General features: G+C 37.9%; 1 protein-coding gene across 1 annotated transcript in view; it reads left to right on the top strand.

Annotated features, from left to right (window-relative positions):
• Nucleotides 1-719: 719 nt before the first annotated feature.
• The window catches only part of slc1a6 (solute carrier family 1 member 6), a 55222-nt gene continuing 28837 nt past the window's right edge, over nt 720-27104 (top strand). Inside the window, exons 1-6 of the mRNA XM_039767044.1 lie at nt 720-978; nt 14193-14330; nt 15841-16048; nt 20369-20411; nt 22055-22374; nt 22477-22710. Of these exons, the coding sequence (XP_039622978.1) occupies nt 762-978; nt 14193-14330; nt 15841-16048; nt 20369-20411; nt 22055-22374; nt 22477-22710 (1160 nt within the window). The 5' untranslated portion in view covers nt 720-761. The remainder of the gene's footprint in view (nt 979-14192; nt 14331-15840; nt 16049-20368; nt 20412-22054; nt 22375-22476; nt 22711-27104) is intronic.

The following is a 27104-nucleotide window of genomic DNA, read 5'->3' as shown; positions in this document are numbered from 1 at the left end:
TGAACTGAACAACTTTACCACTGATCAGAGCTGTACAGTTGTTTGAAAAAGTAGCTGCGATTATGCAACTGACTTTATACTCGTAAAACAAGGGTCAAATACTCAGTTCTAAAAGGGCCGCCAACATTGTAATTTCTTCCGATAAATCTTCAATTCTCTCTCTGAAATACGTAATATCTTCGGCAGAATCCATTTTATCGGCAGTAGTAAGCATTTTTCTAATTAATTCTTGTGCTATCGATTCACCAATCAGTAACTAGAGGGCGTGTTAGAGCCCACCCTCTCAACTTTGACAAGTGAAAGTGACAGTTTTATTTCAAGCCGTATTTCATGACGGTTTGCAGGAACGTTACGGAGAAAATGAAATAAATAAATAAGCAACGAAAAACATATTTCGTGACACATTTATTTATTTATGCTCTCATTTCATGACATATTTATTTATTAAGGCTCTCATTTCATGACACATTTATTTATTTATGCTCACATTTTACAGTGCTTTTATTTATTTACGCATTTATTTATTTATTTCATTTTGTCCGAAATATTCCTCCATACCTTAGTTTAACTTACCACTACTCCCACCTTCATGCATGTGAATTATTTTTTGCTGCTCTTTTCAGTAATTATGTTCCTTTCTCCAGAGTATTGTTTCTGTATATGTAATGTGTTTTTCATTTCTTTCAGTTTAAACCCTGTGCACTTTTCTTTTTACAGTCTCCCAAGAATCGTGCCTCCTGGACCAAGTCCTGGAGCTGATTATGAATGAGCGCCAAACAAATATCAACAGCATTTTTCTTACTGAAGACATTGACAAACCCCAAATTGTAAAGAACCGAGTTCAGAGGTTAAAGCAGGTCATGCAAAAACGAGCCGCCCACGCCCAGAAAAACATGACCACAGTTACGAGAAAGAAGATGAAGAACTTTCTGCGGAGGAATGCATTTGTATTTTTCACTGTAGTGGCTGTAATAGTGGGTAAGTAAGCTTTATTTTCTAATACCTGTTTTTTCTTAAAGGCTGTACATAGAGGTTTATGGCTGATTTATTGTTTGCTTGGTGAGGCTTCCTATAAGCAATTGGTTGCAGTTTAATAGTACACATTCTGTCAGTTAATTAATTTATTCTATTAACATTATTTTTATTACTGCAAGCCAAAGAGGTTAATGTTCAATATGCTGCAATCTTCCTTGTAAGTTAGTAATTGTAGTTTGCTCTTATCTATCTTAACTCACACAGTCAACAGAAGCAATTAAGACAACAAATAGGATGTTAGGTTTTATAGCTTAATCCATGGAGAACAAGTCAAGGTCTTGGTTTCATTTAAGCTATGTAACACACTTCCGAAACATCATGTAGAGTACTGTGTGCATTTTCATTCCTACTATTACAAAGAGACATATCAGCACTAGAGAAAGTCTTGATATTGGAGACTAGACTTGCCTAGGAGTATGATGTGTGAACTATGAAGAATGACTGACGGACTTGAACTTTATTCATTTCAACAAATAGATATTAAGAGATAATGTGATTTTATCTTTTTATAATTATGAATGGTGTAAAATAAATGAATTATGAATTAGTGCATCACTAAGACCATGTGGACATAGATAGGAACTTGTTAAGTATAAATTTCACAGAAATATTTTTCTTTGCGCAGAGAACCACATTCACATGGAATAGGTAACCAGGTAGTGTGGTGGATACAACTTTGGAGATCTTCGAAATTCACTTTGATTTTATTTGAAAGAAAATCAGGGAATAGAATAGACTGGCTTTGTTGGGCTCAATGGACAGTTCTAGCCAAAATTGTTTAATTTTTTTCATTCAATAACTCACACAAATAATAACAAAATGTGTGATTTGTTTCATCAGGTTTTCTGATCTAATATTAGATTTTGGTGGAAGTTCTGAAAATATATACCTTTTGAAATAATAGAGGAAATCAAGAAGGGGTAAATACTTGACACGACAATGTATATGGTAACAATTTATTCTCAGTGTAATCACTTGTTCAAAGTGACATTATCCATCCATCCATCCATCCATCCATTATCCAACCCGCTGAATCCGAACACAGGGTAATGGGGGTCCGCTGGAGCCAATCCCAGCCAAAACAGGGCACAAGGCAGGAACCAATCCTGGGCAGGGTGCCAACAGGACACGCAGGACACACACAAACACACCCACACACCAAGCACACACTAGGGACAATTTAGAATCGCCAATCCACCTAACCGGCATGACTTTGGACTGTGGGAGGAAACTGGAGCACCCAGAGGAAACCCACGCAGACACGGGGAGAACATGCAAACTCCACGCAGGGAGGACCCGGGAAGCGAACCCGGGTCTCCTAACTGCGAGGCAGCAGCTCTATCACTATAATAGTTTTAAAAAATAGAATAAGAATTCCCTCAAAAATACACTTTAGAAATTGGGAAATGGATGAAAGGCTAGATGGACAATTCCCTGTTGAGACATTATCAGCAAAAGCTATAACAAATAACTTTACAACATATAACAATGTCTGCTACATATGAAAAATAAATGTATACTACATTAATAAGTAAGTATTGCTATAAAAATGAAAAAATACTGATTTACCATTGAAGAATGTGATTAGGACAGTGCTTGCTGCTGCTGCCACACAGTGAAATTCTACCTAGTGGTGTTCAAATGGCAAAAGTTAAGTTTTAATTTGATAATAATATCCATCTTTTTTTTTTATTATTCTTGCCTCTGGGACAGCGTCTTTATATTTGCATCATCAAAGCAAGTCATTCATTGCTTATTGAGTATTAAATATGCAAACAAATGCTGCCTTTCATGAGCAAGCTCATGCACAAATTGACAAAAGGGTCAGCAGCTATTAGGTTTAGTATTTTTAAGTTGCATAAAAGCGAGCTGACACAAGGTGTTATTTACAATGCAGCAAATGTCTAGCAGAAGAGGAAAAAAGAAGCACATACAAATGACTTTACCTTGTACATACTGGCATGAAGTAGTCTATCAGTTTTTGGCTAAGTAAGCACCAAGTTATGTTCCGTAAGCAGTCCAACTAGACAAAATGTTTTTAAGTGCTTTATCAAAATGGAACAGATGCACTTTTTCCATGTGAATGTTAAATATCACTTGTGCCTTTCCCTCAATGCACCTTTGACATTTCTAATACAGTGAGTGTGGGGTTCACACAACTCTGTCAGTTGCAGAATTTGTGAACCAATTCATGTGGACATGTTTGTATTGAATATTGTATTGAATAAGTGCCAAAACATCACATAACAGTGTCAAACCCATCTGAGTCAATTCAGGGTCATAGTGGTGGAGCATTTCCAGATAGCATCTTTCACAAGAGAGAAGCCAGTCCTAGACAGTATTAGGAAGTAACCCTGGGGCATGGTCCAAAACTTAAAACCTCTCTGAAGAAACCAACATTAATTTTTTTTAGTGTACACTCATTTTTTTTAGAAACACTAGAGGGCCCCCTGCTTGCTTTGCTCGCCAACCCCCAGGTTTGGTTAACACTAGAATTACCAAAGCTTACAAGAAAACTCATAAATCCGGCCCACCTTAAATCCACTCACACGTCTCCATTCAGAGTCTTTTGTCTTGTAAATGTGTCGATAATTCCAAGCAGCAAGCAACCTGCTATACCACCCCCTCCCCCCGACCGCTGGAGAAACTGCAAAAACCTCTCCCAACTGAAGTCTTGTTTATCAGTGAGTCAAGTATCTAGGCTAAAAAAAATATATTGTTATTCGGAACACATGCATTTTACGTGTATTCTGTGTCTACAAAGATCTATGTAAGTGTAGGATGACAGGAAATGTTGAACACATACCTAAAAGACAAACTTTTACCATGTTTTACTACTAACAACAAAATGTAGACGTGAAGTGTATAATGTGTGAACACAGAAGTCCAAATATCAAATAAGCACTTTCACAAAAGATACAAGTATAACAGAACAAATGCGCTTTTCCCCCCCAAGACTATAACCGAAGAAAAAGAAATCAAGTTAGTGTTGCTGGTTATCCTGACTTCTTGGTTGACATACAGCAGTTAGAACTGCTAACTCCTATTCAGGAGGTCCTGGGTTTGAGCCTTAAAGTGTCCCAAAATAAATATTTTGAGTAGTGAGCTGTTCTTACTTTTACTATTATACAATAAAAGCATACATTTAATTTGAGTCTGAAACAGCCAGTGTAAATGTATGGTACTTACAGCCTGTACAGCAGCTTTCCTTTTGTCACACTTCCATATCTTGCCGGACGTTAAAGTGTCTCAGACAAATTGTTTGTAAGTAGGGCGTGACGTGCAGGCAGTCTCGCAGAACTTCAAAGTGTCTTCCGAGAAAATCACGTCTCGATCCAAGTTTTTTTTTTTTTTATTATAATAGAGAGACATGTAATTTAATACCAGCAACAATCTATTCAGAATAATTAATTTAACTCAAAGAAATGGAAGAGAACACCCCAGGAAGTGTAAAAATGGGAAAAAAGTAATTAAATAAATCTTTAAGAAAATGAAATGATAAATAAGGGAGTAGGAGAAGAAAAAGTCATTAAGGAAATTAAATAGTAGTCTGTATAGGGGGTGAAAACACCTTTCATATCTGCTTTTAACAGCAGTGTCCCAAGTTTGCTGTGATGAACTTTGGTGATTGATAAGTGTAAATATGAAAAAGTAAATTGTGTCAGATCTGTAGAAGATCCAATTCACCGTCATGGTGGGCATACTACTATAAGTTCACACTTGATGGAGTTTTCCGTCTCTGATCTGTTCCTAATTGTATGCTTTGAATCCAGTTATATCTGTTTTTGAGGTCATTATTCAGATTATTTAATCTATTTCAGAGAAAATATATTTGATTTTTTGAGTGGACACTTGCTGACTTTTGAATCCTGCCGGGACACTTAAACACTCAGTGAATTATAGAAATACCTGGAGGAGCATGATTGAAGAAATCTAGGTCAACCAATGGGCAGTTGTTTTTGGAATTTGTGATAGTCACGAACTATTCATAGAAAGCACCATTTAAAACACAAAGTTGCTTATAAATTTGCCTTATATCAGAGTATCAGTAGGTCAAGAAAGTGATAGATATAGCAGTGAAGCTGAAGCTAAATATATTTATTAAGTCCCATCAATATAAGAAGTGATATATGGCCAGTTGAGAATGTAGAAGTGCAAATCAACAACTTAAGTTTTCTGTTTTCTTGGAGGAAATAAACCAATGGAGCGCTGACTGCCCTTTATAATTGGAATAGTAACTTTTTGGTGACTTAGACCAACTATCATGTTTCTCCTCTTAGGCATTCTACAGTATGACATAAACAGGTTGAAATTCACAATTATGAGAGCTCTGTAACTATATGGGGTAAAACAAAATAAAATGTTCCCATAATAACCACTGAAAAATCCAATGAATTAGCAACACTATCTCACTATTATAAAAAAAAATCTTGGGGAGGCAGACTAGGGAGACGAGACGTGATCTTCTCGGAAGACAATTTGAAGTCCTGTGAGAGACACTTTAACTTGCACCTAGCTCTTAAAACAATGACAAGCGACAAGCAAATCACGCAGCTCGCAGCAGATGATCCGACTGCTTCTTCTTGCGTGCGTTCAGCCACCCTAACTCCCACTCTTCACAACATGAGCAGCAGAAACACGAAGTGCCAAAAAGGACCGCGGCTGTACAGGCTTTAAAATGATCGACGGGCAGTGTGACAGCAGCTTCCCCCCCTTCACAGTGCGAGCAGCGTTATAGGTCCTGCAAGAAAGAGATTTAACCACGCCTGGGGCCGGAAATAAAGGGCAAGTATTGTTTTTAGAATGTCACGCGAGACAAGGCAGTGAGCCATCATTTAAAACAAGTCCTAACCTAGCTGTTGTTGGATTACTGTTGGCAGACATGCATCATGTGGTCCCAGCTCTTAAAACAACGACATGCGACAAGCAGAACAGGCAGCTCGCCAGCAGCAGAAAAACAGCAGATGATCTGACGGCATCTCCTTAGTGTGCGTTCAGCCGCCCCCCCTTCACAACGCAAGCAGCGTTTATATGTCCTGCGAGAAAGAGATTTAACCATGCCCGGGGCCGGAAATAAAGGACAAGTATTGTTTTTACAAAAGTTTTTAAAGTAAAAGTGAAAATTAATGCATATGTAAAAATTCCCATGAAAATAATAATCTCTTTAAAATTGTATATCCGGTAAACCAAACCCGGGGGTGGGCGAACGAAGCCCCCTAGTAATATTATAGATAGTATAATACAAATTTGTGATGACTGGCAAGCTTTTTTTTTCTCTTTTTTTTTGTTTGAGTTGTATTAACAGATAAACAGACTTGCCCTATAAACAGGTGATCTGCAGGACTGCTCAGGGTTTGCTAAACTAAAATAATAAGTCACCAGCCTGGATGTAACCCATTCAACTCATTAGGCATTACTTACAAAGCAGGCTGATCAATCTACAGCTTTGGAGATAAAGACTTTAACTCAAGTTGTGGTTTTCTTTTTTTGTTGGAACCATTAGTAGAACAGCATCTTCCCACTTTAATGTACACTCTGGTATGTGCACAAGTTAAGTTAAATAGAGTTAATTAAAAAGTTATTTAAAGCTTCAAGTCAAAGAAAGAGAATTTTTAATTTGGACCTAAACTCAAGTTGACGCAAGTACAAAGACTTAAGTATGGGAGTTACAGTATATTGTTGTACTATTAGTTGTAGTAATCATACCTGCAGCAGCTTTCTGAATGAACTGAAAGCTAAGCAACATGTAGATAGTGTGTCATAGTCATCAATTTGGCTTGAAGTAAGTGTACAAACTAAGTTGGAATAGGTGCTGAAATGCTGGTCTCAACTGAAGATACAGTTGAGGAATGAAAGGAGCATTTTTGGGAGCTTCTAAACTTTATTCTTCAGCTGGCACAGCCTCAGAGTTGAAAGCAGTGCTTCACTGGATAGAAAAGGAAGCAGTTGAGGTGCTTCTGTGTCTAGTAAAGTTGCCTCCTTGGTGTCCTGTGATAGGGTTTAGCTAAAATATGGTAGTGAGAAGAGACCCCAGGGCATACATAGAGTGTATTGGAGAGACCATGTCATCTGCTGACAGTATGGTTGATTCCTCACGAGAAATTGCAAAATGTTGCCAGGATTTTATAGCCCGATTTGGGAATTTTAACATGTTTCCACTGTGGCCTTCATTAGGACAAGCAGATGGAAAGTTAGTCAGATTAAATTAGCACATGAGCAGATGTGCACTTTATCACCCTTGCTTTCAAGTCAACATAATGTAATTTTACAACCAAAATACAGATTTCAGTGACCTCTAAGAATCTCAGTAAGCCTCCAGGTATGGCACTATAAAGATGTCAAGCTTTATTCCCATTAAAAAGTTACATTCATGAATTCTTACCTACATTTTTGTTAAATTTACCCATTTAATCTTATTCTTTGATAGTACGAACTGAAACCTACTTGAACAGGAAGTTTCAGTGGGTTGTAATACATTTCAAAATGTGATGGGAACTCTGCACAGATTGATAAGAAAATTAAAAAAGGGAAAAGAAAATGACAAATGGAAGAAATAAAAAGACGTGTCAAGAGGAGAGAGAGGTGACAATTGGACTGTAAAGACAAAAATGTTGAGCAGATAGGAAAATCTCTGTGGTGTTTCATATGGAGAAACAAGCAGGGAACCAGGAGTGAAAGAGAAGAAAAAAGAAATTTGTCCAGAATCTGTAACAGATGGTCATGAATTTATTTATTAAGCACTCTGATTGCTGTTTGCCCAGAATGGCCTTTTCCATTGTAAAATGAGATTTGTATATCTACTGAGACAAGGCGCAGTGGTAACGCTGCTGCCTCACAGTAAGGAGATCTGGGTTCACTTCCCAGGTCCTCCCTGCGTGGAGTTTGCATGTTCTCCCCGTGTCTGTGTGGGTTTCCTCCGGGTGCTCTGGTTTCCTCCCACAGTCCAAAGACATGCAGGTTAGGTGGATTGGCGATTCTAAATTGGCCCTAGTGTGTGTTTGGTGGGTGGTGTGTGTGTGTGTGTCCTGTGGTGGGTTGGCACCCTGCCCAGGATTGGTTCCTGATTTGTGCCCTGTGTTGGCTGGGACTGGCTCCAGCAGACCCCCGTGACCCTGTGTTCGGATTCAGTGGGTTGGAAAATGGATAGATGGGTGGATAGTGAGACAAGGCAAATTAAAATTTGCTTTTGATTTTTCAGAACTGGTATTGCAGTAGTTAATTTGTTAAGCTATTTTGCATTTTGAGATGGTATACTTTGAAGTTACAGAGTTTTATATAAATACCAATTCAAAGTTTGTGAATGTGCAGATCCTTTTTCCTTAAAAGCTGATCTAAGTTAATTTCTTCCATTAGTGATTTGTTTGGCACGTTAACATGGCAATATGTCTTCTTAAGATATGAAAGTATTATAGTGGGACATTCTTGACTGTTTCTGTAGATCCAGATGGAATTCATGTTTACTGAAACCAGTCCAGGAGGATATGCTGCCATGTTAAGAAGAGAACCCAAATTTGGCTCTCCCACTTCTGTTTACGTTTCGTCCTCCTCAAATTTCATTTACTAGGCAATTTATAAAGCAATTTTATGTAGCAGATACTGTATCTAATAGTATCAGCTTAAATATAAATAAATACTATAAATATAATACATACTAGGGGACTTTGCCCGCTTCTCACTTCGCTCGCCTACCTCTGGGCCGGCGCTACTTGCAAGCCACTTTGCACTTCTGCCGCTCGAATATGGGGATGCGGATGTACAATTTAAACAGATTGTTATTTTCACGGGAATTGTTACATATGCATACTAAAACTAACAATTTTAAATTACAGAAAGTATCAAGATCTCCTTTGTTGTCTAATGTTATCCGGGGAAGATTTACTACATTACCTTTTTTGGATACATCCTTCTTTCAACAGTAATTCGGGCAGTGGAAGACAGGATGGTGTTAACGGTTGTAGTTATTCTTCGGAATATAAGATGATGTTTTCTTCTTCTGCACAGTCACCACCAACTGTTTCAGCATAGTCTATTGATACGCATTTAACCAATTTGCCATGTAACTGATCAACAATTTTCGCATTAATTCATTTTGACTTCATTGTTTCTCAGTGCTAGGATTGCCTGTTGTCACAGATTGCTGGGACCCTTACCCAGCTGGGATGCCTGGAAGGACCGGATGGTTGCTTTGATTCCGGGTCATGAGGGGGCAACTGCCCTGGGTTATGAGAGGACCACGGGAGAGGAACAAGGACGTTCCAACCCGGTGGGACCCATGGCCAACGCCAGGGGGCTCCACAAGCCTCAGGAAATCCGGGAGACATTTACTTCCGCCACACTCTTCAAAATGGAGGATGAGCCTTCCAGGGACACCGGTGCAAAGGGCAGCACTTCCGCCACACCAGGAAGTGATGCCGGAAGGACATCATCAGACACCTGGAGCACATCTGGGCAGGAATAAAAGGGGCCACCTTCCTATAGTCTGGGAGCTAGAGTTGGGAGCAGGAGCAGGACAAAGCTCCCATAAGGAGAGGAAAGGCTGCCACGGACATTGAAGAAGCCAGAAAGAGGAGTGATTGGTCCTGGGAGCACTGTATGTTGAGTTTAGGACTGTTTATTTTGTGGATTAATAAACGTATGTTTTATAAAGATGTGGTTTCCGACTGGTGGTGTCCGGGCTGTGTCTGGACTGTGTGCGTGTTTGAATATGGTTAAGGCGAGGGCGTGACTTGAAACAATCTCATGTCAAAAGTCTTGTCTCTCGGGACTTGAAAAAATCTCTTCAAAAAAGTCTTGTCTCGTCGTAGGATTTTTTTAATATAATATATATACTATATAGTCTGAGATCTTTTCCAGTTGGGTCTTAAAATCACAAGGTCACCTGTTCTTTTGTTTCAGGGACACTTGACTACAACCCACAATAGGTTCCCCGGTTGGTGTTACAGGATTAGATTTCCACACTTCACCAATGCTTCCTACTCTGTTAAAGGAACAACACCATCTAGCTGGGACCTTGTTTCAAATATCGGACACAAGATTTTTTAATTTTCCCACTATGGTCTCACCCACACACTCATGAAATGGCTAGGATGCCTTCCTTCTACAGTCATTTAGAATAATGCATGTTTCTTTCAGGACACATATATACATGGACAGTTTTAAAGGATCAGGAGATAAATGGCATTTAAGAAACAAGCTATAGGTCATTGCCTAAAAATTGTAAGAAATCTTATTGATAACGCCAAAATGAAATCGTAAACTCAAAGTGAAGAAAGGAAATTAGCTATGCCTAAAAACAACTTAACCCACATACGATTTGAATTTCAGGATTGTACGCGCAAAGTCGGACAATCAGAAAGTCTAAGGTGCTGGCTTTTATACTTAATGACCTGTAATTTTACACGTAGCGTAACCTGGGATGTTACTGGTAGCAACTCTGTAGAAATTGCTAAACAACAAGTCAGAAAATAGCCTTGTCCATGGAATTCAAAATAGCGTTGTGAGAAGACACTCAAATATTTAAGCACCTGTAAAACAAGACATTTAAAAAATACATTAGAATTGGAGTGTAGCTGGATGGAGGCTCAATCTTGTTTTACCTTTTTTTTCTTTTATATTTCTGTTTTGTTTTCTCTGTTGATTTTGAAGTAAATGGTTATATCTGTTTTGTTACTATTTATTTGATCGAGTAGTATGTCATTGGAATGTTCTGCTTCTTGAAAATAAAAATTTACTAAAAAAAAACAGAATTCGTTACTGGGGCCCAAAAAAACCCCAGTGAGATTCTGAATGGCCAAAGAATGCAAATAACATGAAAACAATTGGTGCTGAAATGCTGGATTTTGCTAGAACTTGCATGTGACAATTTCACTGAGCTGTTGCATACATGGCAGTACTACTGCTACTAAGATTACTGCTGTGACACTGACATACCATTTTTACTTGTGTACCACGCGCCCTCATGTAAGACGCGCACCCTAATTTTTACAAAGAAAATCGCGAAAACCCATTTTGCCCTGTGTACGACGCGCATTGTGATTGTATAGGAAGCGGGAAAGGTTGAAGTAAGACACCGACGTGAATAACTGTAATGGAGAATAATTATGCCTCACTTAATTCTTTCCACACATGATACAGTATCTTTTATTGGAGTACTAACTGTAAGCAGTACCCCTATAGCAGAACGTTCAGTGTTTGTCGCACCATGCTGCGAAAGGTGGGAATGAAAAATAGCTCTGTGAAACGAGAAAAGAACCGTATAAAGACAATTGGTATAAGACTATAACGGCAAATGGAAAATTATTGTGCTCACCAAACTATTCCAGTTTAATCATCATCTTCCGATTCGCTGCTGGATTCGGATTCAAAATAAACTGGCGTTTGATCAGCATTACCAATTTGCCCCATTAAATACGTTTTCTGCTGCCTCAACTGGAAAGCTAGTAACTTTTCTTCATATGCGTCTGGTAGACACTGAGAAATGGTCGCATGGCATCTTATTGATAAGCCATTCCTTCTCATAAAGTGCGTAACCCATTCGTGGCTTGCTTTGAACTGATTGATGGGTATTTCACGTTCTTCCGCCATATCACGAGCTTTCATCTGAACCATTTCCATGGACACTGCATATCCAAGCTGACGGCTGTCTTGAATGTAATCAGCGAGTGCAGCTTCAATTTGTGGGAACTGGGCACGTTTTCCGTGAAATGCCCTTCTGTTTTTGTTGCATGACGAAACTTTTTCTTTCTTCCATTGCCAAACTCGAACACATGACTCTGGAACACCGTACTTGCGACCTGCTGCCCGATTTCCTATCTTCTCTGCTTCCAAAATCACTTTTAGTTTCTCTCCCTCCGTGAAGTAGCGTAAACGCTTGCTACTATCCATGCTGAATGACGACGCCAAACTGATTCATAAACAAAGAAAACCCTACTCTAAACCCAGATTTTATTTTTGGAAGAGCACCGTTTAATGATACGGTCAGGTACCGTTATCTGATAAGACATTTTCGGGTTGGACCCACATGTGGTGTTGGTTCAGTACCCAAATATTAGCTTTTCACACAACTTTGTGTATGAAGCACACCTGATTGTCTAATGCTAATTTTTGGGAAAAAATGTGCGTGTGGTACACGCATAAATACGGTATTCTATATCCCTGTATTTACTGTTGACTACCCTTTAACAGCAAGACACCATTTTTGAAAATTACTAAAGATTTAGAAAACATCATTTTGATCATATTTAGAAAAACAAGAGCTGGACTTCATTTTTACTAGGTATCACTCAGTACAAATCAACTTGCTTCCAATTAGCAATATAATGGCTTATTGCTCAGTACTCATACCACAATGCTGAAATTGAAAAATACCTTGACTGTGTGCTGGTAAGATTAAAAGACTTGGAAATATTAGGCCTAGGAAACCAGCATGGATGAATGTTCAGCTTTTAGCTGTACAGTGATCCCCCGCCTATCGCAAAAGTTACGTTCCAAACCCATCAGCGATAGGTGAAAATCAAATGAAAATTTTTTTTTATAGTTTAAGCCTTAAATACCCCCACATACTTTAAGCACATGTAAACTTGTTAAAACACACTTTGTAAACAAATATGATATGTGGATGTCGGGCAAAGGGGTGGGAGGGGGACTTGTTTGGGGCAAGGGTGTTTATTGAGAAGAAGTGATCAAGACCAAATTATCTCGGAGAAGCACTTTGATGACAAGCGAGACTAGGCATTACAACCTTAGGAAGCAAAACACGTGAGAACCCCTGCTATCGACCATGAGATATTTCTGTTGTGGCTTGAACATCTTGTTGGGCTTAAAGGGGCCGCTCTTAACTGGTTCAGGTCATATCTAATTGGTAGACACTTTTCAGTGACTTTAAATTCCTCTTTTTCGTCTACTGCTCCTCTTAAATTTGGTATTCCTCAGGAATCCATTTTGTGTCCTATTTTATTCTCTATATACCTTCACCCTATTGGAGCTATTTTTAGGAAATGTAACATTTCTTTTCACTGTTATGCTGATGATACACAGGTTTATATTCTCGTCTGCAACTCTGCAAAGAATCAACTGCACAACTGCCTTTTTGAACTAAGATCCTGGATGGCTAATAATTTTCTTGATCTGAATCAAAATAAAGTGGAGTTGCTTATAGTGGGTCCATCAGCTAAAGCCCAAATTGGTCTTGGACTTCTCAGCTCTTTCTCTGTCTTTTGCAAACCTCAAGTCTGCAATCTTGGTTTTATTTTTGACAGTAACCTCTCTTTTGAGAAACAGTTTAATTCTGTAGTTAAGAATTGCTTTTTCCAGCTACGTCTTTTAGGTAAGATCAAACCTTTTTTTTCTTCTAGGGATCTTGACAAGCTACTCATGCTTTTATCTTTTGCCACCTTGATTAGCAAATCCCTCATACGCAGGTTACAGTTGGTCCAGAATGGTGCTGCTTACTTTCTGGTTGGGGCAAGAAAGTCTGATTCTGTTTCTCCAATATTAGCTTCTTTACACTGGCTGCCTGTCAGTTTTCGGATTGATTTTAAAATCTTATTACTGGTTTTTAAATCTTTACATGGGCTTGCTCCTGCCTATTTATCTGAATTGTGTGCTTTATATGGAAACCATCTGGAATGCTTAGCTCTTCTGGTCAGTTGTCTCTTGTTGTCCCTCGTACCAAGTGTAAAACTAAGGGGGCTTTTGCAGCTGCTGCTCCTTGTCTGTGGAACTCTTTACCTTGTTACATAAAGGAGTCGTCTACAATTGAACTGTTCAAGACAAGATTAAAGACTCATTTCTATTCACTTGCTTTCTGTGACCATCAGTAATACTGATGGTTTCCTCATTGTGATTATGTAATCTTACTTCTATTTATTATTTATGTTCATTTATTTTATTTCTATTTATGTTATTTATGTTAATTGTATGTTTTTTCTAATTTTATCGTAAAGCACTTTGGCCACAGCATTCCTATGTTGTTTTAAATGTACTATATAAATAAATTGACAATGACATTGCATATTTATTTAAATTTATCCAAAACATTCTTCCATAAGGGGAAAATGTTCCATTTGTATTTTCAGATTTGTTTAGCTCAGCGTATGTGTCAGAAGATTGCAAACTTATTAACATTTGGGACAATTTTTTTTGTTTTTGTTTTTAAGGAATTGTGTTGGGATTCGGATTGCGGTCCTACAACTTGTCCCTTCGGGACATAAAATATTTTTCCTTTCCTGGTGAACTACTAATGAGAATGTTGCAGATGCTTGTACTCCCTCTTATTGTTTCCAGTCTTGTAAGTGGTAAGTTAAAGAATTCTCTTGATATTTTTCTTGTTTTGCTAAAACTGTGAAACACACTAGTTAAAATGTTCTTGCTAAATAAAATTATAGATGTACGTTATTAAAATATTTTAATTACAAGTTTTAGTGCCATCCCACCCTAACTCAACAGTCATGAGTTAGTTCTGATTCATTTTTTGGATGATTGATATCATAGGAATGATATGAATAGAGATTGAGGGAACATTTGCTAATGTTAATAATTATTCATTGCAAGGTTAAGTAATTTATTTATAGACTAGCTGTAAAAAGTGTAATATTTTGTTGTTAAAGTTAGTATTTTATTCAAGTTCTTGAATCATTTAAAACTACTGCTTGAAGACAAAATAGTTAAATTTGTAATCATACATTATACATATCCAAAAATATTAAAGAGACAAGACTTTTTATACTGTACACGGGTAATTACTATTGTCATTATTTGAATATGTATTCATATTTCAAAATGTTTTATTTGAACACTTCTTTGTTGTTTAAATGTCTTTTGTTATCGGCATTTCAGTGAATGATGGCTAATGCTGTTAACTGACACCTTGTTACACCATGTTCACATCGTTTTTTTTTACTTTGTGAACTCAAAAGTACCTTAGCATAACTTTAATTTGTGTATGTGTCAGAATATCCTGTTATATAGTGGTAGCCAATCCAAAATTGTTTTTGTACCTTGTGCAAAGTATTGCCGTCATAGACAATGAAAGATAATGTACAGTAATGGTGAAAATGAGTTAAAAACCATGGACAGGTGGATTATATACTTCTTGTGAGTTGTCTGTCAGTTTCTAGTGCTACATAATTCTACATCATTCCAGTAAAGGGGGCCCTTGAATAGTTGACTTGAATTAAATACTATATATAATTACTTTAGGGCGGCATGGTGGTGCAGTGGTAGCGCTGCTGCCCCGCAGTTAGGTGACCCGGGTTCGCTTCCCAGGTCCTCCCTGCATGGAGTTTGCATGTTCACCCTGTGTCTGCATGGGTTTCCTCCGGGCGCTCCAGTTTCCTCCCACAGTCCAAAGACATGCAGGCTTGGTGGATTGGCAATTCTAAATTGGCCCTATTGTGTGCTTGGTGTGTGGGTGTGTTTCTGTGTGTCCTGCGGTGGGTTGGCACCCTGCCCGGGATTGGTTCCTGCCTTGTGCCCTGTGTTGGCTGGGATTGGCTCCAGCAGACCCCCGTGACCCTGTGTTTGGATTCAGCGGGTTGGAAAATGGGTGGATGGATGGATATAATTACTTTTAGTTTATGTATCTAAAATGAATACTTCAAGCTTCAGTTTAAAAGTCTGTGTTATGTTACATGGTAGTTTTGAACCTGCAAGTATTTAATTCTTTTGCTTCTATCATTGAGCCTGACTTTTGTATTTCTTTTCTTTCTTCCACTCGTGTTTTGTAAGTTCTACTTTTCAATAAATAACACTGACAACCTACTTTGTACTGTATTTAAGCACACCTGTCTCTGAAATATGTTGCAGGTATGTCATCACTTGACAGTAAAGCTTCTGGAAAGATGGGAATCCGAGCTGTAGTCTATTACATGGTCACTACTTTCATTGCGGTGTTCATTGGTATAGTCATAGTGATTATAATCCGTCCTGGAAAGGGAAACAGAGACAGCATGGTCATGACAGAAAACAAAATTGAGCAAGTTCAGGCAGCTGATGCCTTTTTGGATCTTATCAGGTCAGCTCAAATTTATACTTTTGTGTGTTATTTTCTCTTTCCAGATATTTTCATTTTCATGAAATGCACATCTAAATAATATATTATCTTTCAACCTGAATTTACTACCATTTCAAGCTCTGAATTTTAGCTACACATTCTATTTTCTCAGCAGTTTCATCTATTTTTACTTAAATGATGTTTGAAAAATAAGTCTTGGTTTATATGTTTATTCTAAATGACTAGGTTTTGCACTTTGCAAGTAGAGTTAAATCAACCATGTAGTATGTGTTTTGTTTCCCTAAATATTTCTGAGTAAGAGCCAAGCTGAAAATATTTTATTCACAGATGTTTATTGTGATTCCTTAGTATGTTTAATAAAAAGAATTTGCCTGAACTGTTCCTAAAACATTAATTCTTAAAATAGTGTAAATCAGGTTGTTCTACTTGGAATAAAGTATTTAATTTTGAGGGGTAAATCTAACCTTTTATAACTGTGTCTCTCCAGAAAATCTTTGGGTACCGTTGGTTTGACTGGTTGTTCGTGGAGTCCCGAATGAGGCATATTGCCTACAGATAGATAGATAGATACTTTATTAATCCCAAGGGGAAATTCACATAATCCAGCAGCAGTATACTGATACAAAGAAAAAATATTAAATTAAATAGTAATAAAAATGAAAAGAATTAAAATAAAATTAATGTTCGCATTTACTCCCCCGGGTGGAATTGAAGAGTCGCATAGTGTGGGGGAAGAACGATCTCCTCAGTCTGTCAGTGGAACAGGACAGTGACAAAAGTCTGATTGTGAGGAAGTGGTACATTTCCCTGAGGGTGATCCTGCTCGTAAGATACTCATTGTTGGGGACCTGAGTGGCTGGACCAGGCCAAGGGGTCGCCCACGTAACACCTAGCCTCGGCAGATAGAGGGTCATTTCCAGAGGGTGGGAATAGACCGCGTGTCTGCCTGGGGGGTTGCAAACCGGGATCCCGAGTTGTTTCATCATGTAGTGGGTGCGGCAACATATTGTACCAATGCATGCTCCCCAACTTGACTTGACTTGTTTTGGCAACATTACAGATCTGCACGAGATGAACATCTGGGTATACTAAAGAGATGGCAGTAAAAATGCGTAGTATATTGTTACTGTTTATAATGTTGTGAAAAGTCAAGCAAAATGACACCTTTTATTGGTTAACTAAAAAGATTACAATATGTAAGCTTTCAAGACATCTCAAACCCCTTCTTCAGGCAAGATGTAATACAGAAACTGGAGTTCCCTGTGTTTGTATAGACACCAGGACTAATACAACATTGGAAAACCTTTAAGTAAGATATCTTAAATGTACAAAAATGAATAGACCTCTCCAGTCCAAGATTCAGTTAGCAAGAGAGGAGAACAATGTATAGTCAAGATCTTTGGATAAGATAACTGCCCAACAAAGTCTTTTAAAGTTTCTGGTGAGTTTTTGCAATACAATGTGGGTCTGTAGACCGGTTGTCTGTCAGTCCGAGAGATGTAAACAATCCTCAAAGTTGGCCATAAAACTCTTGTCTCTATTTGTTGTAATGTGTTAAAATTTAAGCATGAGTTTAACTTCCCATTCTCTTCTCTCTTGCTGTGTTCTGAAGTTGCCCATAAGCACTGTGACTTTAAAGTCCCTCTGACAGTGTCCATTCCTGTTGAAGTGGGCTGCTACAGGAACATCTGTGTTGCCATGTTTGATGTGGAACCTGTGTAAATTCATTCTTTGGTGTAGTGTTTGTCCAGTTTCTCCCACATAGAGTGCAGTGTCAGGACATTTCATACAGAGAATTAGGTAGACCACATTAGAAGATCTGCAGGAAAATGATCCCTTTATGCGATGTTCTAGTCGGCAGTGTAGTACAACTACATTGTCTGTATTATAAACATGAGCACACGTTTTACAACTTTTCTGTTGACAGGGAGATGTGCCATTTTCTGTTGACTCACTTAGGGAGCGTCGGACAATTAGTTGCTGCAGGTTTAGCGGTTGTCTGTATTTCAGGAGGGGAGGTTCCAAAAATACATTTTTCAGCGTTTCTCTCTCTCTCTCTCTCTGCAGGGTGGCCATACATTCCCTTAGATATAGGGTGAGGAGTTCAGTTATCCAGGAGAGACTTGGAGTACAGTCACTGCTCCTCCGCATTGAGAGGAGTTAGTAGAGGTGGTTCAGGCATCTGGTTAGGATGCCCCCGGACGCCTCCCTGGGGGGGTGTTCCAGGCATGCCCCACTGGGAGAAGAATTTAGAATGTTTCGAAGTGCTTCAAGATGTAGGTTATAGGTGACAACAACGGAAATGTGGTCTTTGTTTTATTGTCCAGAAGGCAGTATGGCAGTAGCACTTCTTATTTGAGTGTCTGCTGTTTTGAGGGTATAACCTTCTCTGATGAAATCTTATCTAAGCTCCTGCAGTTGTTTATCCTGGTCTGTCAGGTCTGAGCAAATATGGTTGTATTGTATTGCTTGTCTGATAATAATGGAGCGCTTTATATGCTTGCAGGGGAATATATCACTTCTCAGGTAGGTCTGTCTGTCTGTCGGTTTGTGAAAAACAACAACAAAAACATTTATTTATATAGCACATATTTTAATAAAAACAATGTAGCTCAAAGGGCTTTACATGATGAAGAAAGAGAAACAAGACAAAATAAATAATTAAAATTAGAGAACACTAATTAACATATAATAAAAGTAAGGTCCAATGGCCAGAAGTTACAAGGGTGTAATCTTTCAGTTGAATGGTGGTATCCAGGAAACTGACATCTGTTTTTCAGTAATTCAGCTTCGGCTTTATGTTGGGGTGAAAAGAATTACAGTATATTCATGTACCTCCTCCATTTACATAACGAATGTCAATTTATTTATATAGTACATTTAAAATAACATAGGAATGCTGTGGCCAAAGTGCTTTACAATAATAGAATAAAAGAAAACATACAAATAACATAAATAGAAATAAAATAAATGAACATAAAATAAAATAAATAATAAATAGAAGTAATGTTACATAATCACAATGAGGAAATCATCAGTATTACTGAAGGTCATGGAATGCAAGTGAATAGAAATGAGTCTTTAATCTCGTTTTGAACAGTTGAACATGTAATTGTATGTAACGAGGTAAAGAGTTCCATAGGCAAGGAGCAGCAGCTGCAAACACTCTGTCCCGCTTAGTTTGACACTTGGTACGAGGGACAACAAGAGACAACTGACCAGAAGATCTAAGCACTCTAGATGGCTGGTGTAAAGCAAACAACTCAAGATAAATAGGCAGGAGCAAGCCCATGTAAAGATTTAAAAATTAGCAACAAGATTTTAAAATCAATTCGAAAACTGATGGGCAGCTAGTGTAAAGAAGCTAATATTGGAGAAACAGAATCAGACTTTCTTGCCCCAACCAGAAAGTGAGTGGCACCATTCTGGACCAACTGTAACCTACGTATCAGGGATTTGTTAATCCCAGAATACAGCAAGTTGCAGTAATCAAGGCGAGAAAAGACAAAAGCATGAGTAGCTTTTTCACAATCCTAAAAAGATAAAAGGCTTGAATTTACCTAATAGACAAGGCTGGAAAAAGCTTGACTACAGAATTAACCTGTTTCTCAAAAGAGAGGTTACTGTCAAAGATAACACCAAGATTGCGGACTTGAGGTTTGCAAAAGACAGATAAAGAGCCGAGAAATCCAAGACCAATTTGAGCTTTAGCTGATGAACCCACTATAAGCACCTCCATTTTATTTTGATTCAGATCAAGAAAATGTTTAGCCATCCAGGATATTAGTTCAAAAAGATAGTTGTGCAGCTGATTTATTGCAGAGTTGCAGACAGGAATATAAACCTGAGTATCATTAGCATAACAGTGAAAAGAAATGTTAAATTTCCTAAAAATAGCTCCAATAGGGTGAAGGTATATAACTCCAACTCCCATGGAGTCCTGTGGGAATCTGAGGCACCACTGCAACCCATGGGGACTGCTATCTAGTGCTGTGGGGGAGGCAGTGCCCTGTGCATATCTACTCCCTCAGTCCTTCCTTTACAAAGGCATCCAGAAAAGAGCCCTGGTCATGCATCACAGTGTCTTCAGTACATATAAACTGCTATAATCCATCAGAGGTGAAAATGATTAATAGTTTTGTGTCTTTCAAAACATAATCAAAAAAGATTTTGTGTCCCAAGCTTCATTATGTTTATTCTTTCCATTTGACTTGCCTGGCAGCTTTTATTTTTGGTCACCATTTGCATATATGCTTATTGTACTTGTTTTCTTGGTGTAGGACGAGTGACCATGCTAAATTATTTATTTTTACCCCGTAGAAACATGTTTCCACCAAATCTTGTTGAAGCTTGCTTCAAACAGGTAAGGAGCTTACCCCTATTTTCTTAAGAACTATTTCTTTAACTTTGATTTATTTGTTTAAACTATAAAGAGTCTTTAAAAGTTTCCCCTACTCAAACTTTTTCTGATCAAGTTTTCATTGTATGAGAAATCACTGATTTATGCTTACCTCATTTGAAATCCAATAGAATTTTTTTTTCTCCTTTTTGGTTATGGTTTGCATCCTATTTGCCTGGTGCTGTTTATTAAAGTTGTTTTATAGATTCCCTCACTTACAACAATGCAATCTTGGTCCCCCCCCCCTTCTCTTATTTTGTCTGCCATTTATATTCCTACATATTTTTGTTATTATCTATTGGTGCTTAAAACCATTTAAGCATGTTTAGAATGTTTGTTTTTCTGTGCAATTGATTTTTATTGTTTACATTACGTTTGTTGTATTTTATGACATTATTTGTACTAGCATTACACAAGTTTCCAGAATGCTTTTTGTTCTGCAGTCATGCTACTGCATATGGGCCAATTGCTGATATAGTTGTCACCATGTTTTCTGTGAGCAAGAAGTTGTTGCTGCTCCCTGTTAAGATTCTGGCCACAACAAACCTCAGAAATGGAGTGCAGTCCTCAAAGAAACACACAAAAAAGCCAGACCAGCTCTTATTTCAGGCCTGATCCCACTGAATTGGCCTCACCCTAGACTCAGAAATTAGGTTTCATGCCTGTACTGACCTAAAAATAACAAAAGTTCAAAATGTAGACAATAAGGATTAGAAGGAAACCTCTGGTCCAAAAGACAACAAAAATAATATTCCTTTATAATTATGAATTTATTTATAGAAAAAAATGAAAAAAGGCAAGTCACACTAGGTACTGCTTCTAGCAGTATAAATATATACCCTCATCTCTTAAGCATCACATATAGGAGACAGGCAGATAACGATAACAAAGAAAACTAATATCTATAATGTTAATAAAATACAAAATTATACAATAAATAATAAACAAAACAATATATGTAAAAGTCATATTACATAAATTTACCTAAGACAAACCAAAACTAATATACCATATTGTGAATAATAATATTTGAAAAACGCTTCTGCCAGTAAAGTGACCATTGCTGAAACATAACACACCCCAAATGAGCTTTAAATAAAAATAAAGCATACTCAAAATTACAAAAGAGTTAAAATTATTTTTTTTTAATGAATTTCTGATCCGTAACGTTCAGGTCTCTCAACTGAAATTCTTTTTTTTTTTTTTGGTTATTCCTAACAAAACTTGTCTAAATGATCAATTCCTACTTGCATTTTGGTTTTCTTTAATGACTTAGTGAGAAGTCAAGCAAAATAACTAAATAACTAAAAAGTTATGCAAGATTTAAAGGCAACTCAGGCCTCTTCTTCAGGAAAGATGACTTAGCAATTACAACTGCTGCTGCTTTGAAAAACAAAGCCAGTGGTATGTTTGTTTATGAAATGACTTACTAGATAGTTACAGCTGGGTGGCAGTAATCCATTTTGATTGGGTGAAACAGTAGTTTCTTTTAAAAACTTTGTCCACATGGCCAGATAACTTTTTACCATCTGTCATTTTGTTATTTCTATTTGGTTGATTTGGATATACTATATATTAATCAAAATAACTTCTTCTGTCTGTTTCAGTACAAAACGCAGTATACAAAGAGGATTTTTACAAAGAATGTCACTTCCTTACCCAACAATACCTATGCCAGCAATGCTTCAGAATGGTCTGTCCTGGTTAATGTCTCCCAGGCCATTCAAATGCTGCATGAGACTATTACCACAGAAGAGTTGGTGCCAGTTGCTGGATCAGCCAATGGTGTAAATGCACTTGGGCTGGTTGTGTTCTCAATTTGTTTTGGACTGGTAATTGGGAAAATGAAGCAACAAGGGCAAGCGCTACGGGAGTTCTTTGACTGCCTTAATGAAGCCATCATGCGCCTGGTTGCAGTCATTATTTGGTACTTATCATTTTATTTATGACAAAAATTTGCATAATTATGGTGATTTGAATTCTATCATAGCTTTGACTTGGCCAATTTGTGTCTATATCTCTTTTGTAGGTATGCTCCTGTGGGGATCTTGTTTTTGATTGCTGGAAAGATCCTGGAAATGAAGGATTTAGCCCAAGTGGGCAGCCAGTTGGGCATGTATACAGTCTCAGTGATTGTGGGATTGCTAATTCATGGCTTGTTAGTCTTACCTTTACTCTTCCTCATCGTTACCCGGAAGAACCCATTTATGTTTATTGGTGGACTTCTACAAGCCCTGATAACTGCCCTTGGGACATCATCAAGGTAAGTACCTGCATGAAGAAAATTGAAGTTATGCATCTTTTAAAGGAGAGATGGCACACAAGCAGGTGTAAGATTTGGAACCATTCAGTATGAGAGAAACTGCTAATGGCCAGTCAAGGCCAATGGGATGTACCATAGGCTAAGTTACATTCTTTCATTTAAATTTCTTGATGTATTTTATTAAATCCTTTTATTTTTAATGAAATGTTAGAATTGTATCTCTGTGTAATGGATGCTAACAAAAATGTCACCAAATAACTTTAAATAATTAACAGAATGAAATAAATAGTTTTGGATACCATATCTGAACAACAACCAGTAAATGTCTAACAGGTTTATACCTGGGAATGATGTACTGATGGTAATACTGAAGATGTCATAATTACTTGAGCAAGGTATTCTGCTTTGTTTTATTCAAAATGCCATAAACATTTTCTGATTAGTTATTGAAAGACTTTATAAGGGTTTCATATTCTTTTATACCAAGTTGATTTTTGAATGGCTCAAGGTTTAGAACATTGGTCTCAAACTCCAGTACTGGAGGGCCGCAGTGGCAGCAGGTTTTCATTCTAACTCTATTCTTAATTGGTGACCAGTTTTTGCTGCTAATTAACTCCTTTCCCTTTTATTTTAATTGACTTGTTTTTTAAAATTTGATCCCTTGATTGTTCCTCTGATTTGCTTCATTTTCCTTAAATGGCACCCAAACAGAAATGAAATGTGACATGAGTAAGCCAACAGAAGACCAACTAAATCAGGACCTTTAACTCCAACCAGTTGCTTAATAGGTGTTGAGTCTTGTCGTTAATAAACCTATTCTTTAATTCCATGGCTTGTTGCTGCTCTCATTGTGCAGTAGCAGACATTTCCAAAAGTATTGATTTTCTCTTTTCTAAGAGCACTGTTAAAATGTTTTGGGGACATTCCTGAGACCTTCATCTTTCTTTATTTTCAGATATTGTATGATTGACCTCTTACAATACAATATAACTTAAATTACTTAAGGAAAAAGAAACAAGGGGTCTGATTCTTCAAGATCAAATCATTTAAAATTAATTCAAAAGAAGTTAATTAGCAGCACAAACAGGTCACTAATTAATTCAATCATTAGGGGGATTGAAGCACAGGTGTGCTCCAGAGAGAGAGAGTCTCGCACGGTGTGTTGCCATCTGGGAGCTCAGGTGGGAGACCTCTCTGGAAGGGTGGATAGGCTCTTGGCCAGAGCGGGGGTGGATCCAGTTGTCATTGTCCACGTTGGAACAAATGACATACATAAGGGTAGTCTGTCAGTTCTGCGATCCAAATTCAAAGAGTTAGGTACCAAGCTGAGGAGCAGAACTGACAAGGTAGTCTTCTCCGAAGTTCTGCCTGTGCCACGCGCCAGTCCAGGTACGATTGAGGAGATTAGAAGGCTTAACGCGTGGCTCAAATCTTGGTGCAGGGTAAAAGGGTATAGGTTTATGGGGCATTGGGACTCCTTTTGGGACAGATGGGACCTGTTCTGCTGTGATGGGTTACATCTGAACCGGAGGGGCACCAATGTATTGGGGAGGCGTATGTGTAGGCTAGTCGAGGATTGTTTAAACTAGGGAATGGGGGCAGGGAGTTTAGGACAGGCCAGATTTAGATCTATACATGGAAGAACAAACAATGGTGTAAAAATAAAAATGCATAGTAATGTAAATTTTAAGCAAACACGTAAAGGTAGAAGGATTAACACATTAAAAATAGCTTGCCTTAATGCTAGAAGTATCAAAAATAAGGTAAGTGAGTTGGAGTTGTATGTAGCAGAGCATAATTATGATATTATAGCAATAACGGAAACCTGGCTAAATAACAAAGATGGGGATGAGTGTAACATAGAGGGATACACATTTTTAGGAAGGATAGACAGAACAGAAAAGGAGGTGGGGTTGCTGTTTATGCCAAACAGGAATTAAATGTAAGTCATCTTCAGTTGGATGATGAGCCCCATCTTAGTGAGGACATGTGGCTTCGCCTGGAAAATATTAGGGAAAAGGTCTCATTTTAGGAGTGTGTTATAGACCACCCAATTCAGACAGTAATTTCAACACACATCTTTTAGTAATATCAAAAGGCAAGTTTACAGGGGATATTATAGTCATGGGGACTTTAATTATCCAAATATTAACTGGGATAACCTTACAGATGGAGGAGCACAAGAGCAGGAGTTTTAGAAGTAATCAGCGACTGTTTTTAACACAGCATGTTAAAGCACCAACAAGGGGTGAAGCCTGTCTGGATTTAGTATTCTGTAATAATCAGGATAGAATTGAGGGTGTAGAGGTGATTGAACCACTAGGGTCAAGTGACCATAATGTAATACAATTCTCAGTATTTTGTAAGAGTACAGATGCAAAGACTAAAATTGTTAAGTTGAACTTTAGTAGGGCTAATTTTGAGCAGATGCGACAAAGTCTAAGTAGGATAGACTGGGATAAGCTTTTAAATGTGGAGACAGTCGAGGAGCAGTGGAACAGGTTTAAAATGTTTTACATGTAATGCAGGACAGATACATACCTAAATTTGGAAGTAATAGGAAACTAAAAAACTCCACGATGGATTAATAAAGATTTAAAAAGAAGTTGCAAAGGAAAAGACTGCTGTATAAGGCATATAAGACTAATGTCTGCAAAGAAAACCGTAGCCGCGTATGAGAAAATGAGGGCAACCATTAAGAAGGATATCAGAGAGGCTAAAAGACAGTTGGAGAGGAATATAGCAGATAAGGCGAAAGAAGACCCCAAGAGATTCTTTCAGTATTTTAGTAGTAAAAGAACAGTTAAGGAGGAGGTCAAGTTCATCAGGAATAGTAAAGGGAATTAAAAGATACAGACAATGAAATAGCAGATGCCCTAAACTTACATTTTTCTGAGGTGTTTACAAGTGAGCAAGTGGATAACCTGCCAGAGGTAAACAACTACTAAGGAGGTACTGAGGGATTTGGAAATTGTAGAGGGAGAAGTGCTGCTCAGATTAAATAAGATGAAATCAAACAAATCACCAGGCCCAGATAATATTTATCCTCGTGTTCTTAAGGAGGCTAGTGAGTACATATATAAACCCTTGACACATATTTTTAGGAAGTCACTGTGCACTGGAGAGATTCCAAAGGACTGGAAAATGGCAAATATCATCCCATTATATAAAAAGGGTGACAGGGCAGATCCAAGCAACTATAGGCCAGTAAGCTTAACAAGCATCACAGGAAAATTAATGGAAGGAATTATTAAGGATAAGATTGAGCAACACATGACAAGGACAGGAGTTATTCTGAACAGTCAGCATGGGTTCAGAAGAGGGAGGTCGTGTTTTACTAACATGTTGGAATTCTATGAGGAGGCAACAAAAGGATACGATCAAAGTGGAGCTTATGATATTATTTATCTGGACTTTCAGAAAGCATTTGATAAGGTGCCACATGAGAGGTTGGGCATCAAGTTAAAAGAAGTGGGAGTTCAGGGTGATGTTTTTAGATGGGTGCAGAATTGGCTCAGACACAGGAAGCAGAGGGTGATGGTGCGAGGAACCTCATCAGAACTGGCGATGTTAAGAGTGGTGTTCCACAGGGGTCAGTGCTAGGGCCGCTGCTATTTTTAATATATATAAATGATTTAGATAGGAATATAAGTAACAAGCTGGTTAAGTTTGCAGATGATACCAAGATAGGTGGATTAGCAGATAATTTGGAATCCGTTATATCATTACAGAAGGACTTGGATAGCATACAGGCTTGGGCAGATTTGTGGCAGATGAAATTTAATGTCAGTAAATGTAAAGTATTACACATAGGAAGTAAAAATATTAGGTTTGAATACACAATGGGCGGTTGGAAAATCGAGAGTACACCTTATGAGAAGGATTTAGGAGTCATAGTGGACTCCAAGCTATCAACTTCCCAACAGTGTTCAAAAGCCATTAAGAAGGCTAACAGAATGTTAGGTTATATAGCACGATCTGTGGAGTACAAGTCCAAGGAGGTTATGCTCAACCTTTATAATGCACTGGTGAGGCCTCATCTTGAGTACTGTGTGCAGTTTTGGTCTCCAGGCTACAAAAAGGACATAGCAGCACTAGAAAAGGTCCAGAGAAGAGCGACTAGGCTGATTCCAGGTCTACAGGGGTTGAATTATGAGAAAAGATTAAAAGAGCTGAGCCTTTACAGTTTAAGCAAAAGAAGATTAAGAGGTGACATGATTGAAGTGTTTAAAATTATGAAGGGAATTAGTACAGTGGATCGAGACTTGTATTTTAAAATGAGCTCATCAAGAACACGGGGACACAGTTGGAAAATTGTTAAGGGTAAATTTCACACAAACATTAGGAAGTTTTTCTTTACACAAAGAACGATAGACACTTGGAATAAGCTACCA

This window comes from Polypterus senegalus, chromosome 10, assembly GCF_016835505.1.
Source record: "Polypterus senegalus isolate Bchr_013 chromosome 10, ASM1683550v1, whole genome shotgun sequence".
Taxonomy (NCBI): Eukaryota; Metazoa; Chordata; class Cladistia; order Polypteriformes; family Polypteridae; genus Polypterus; species Polypterus senegalus.
This window is presented reverse-complemented; position numbering and strand designations above follow the sequence as displayed.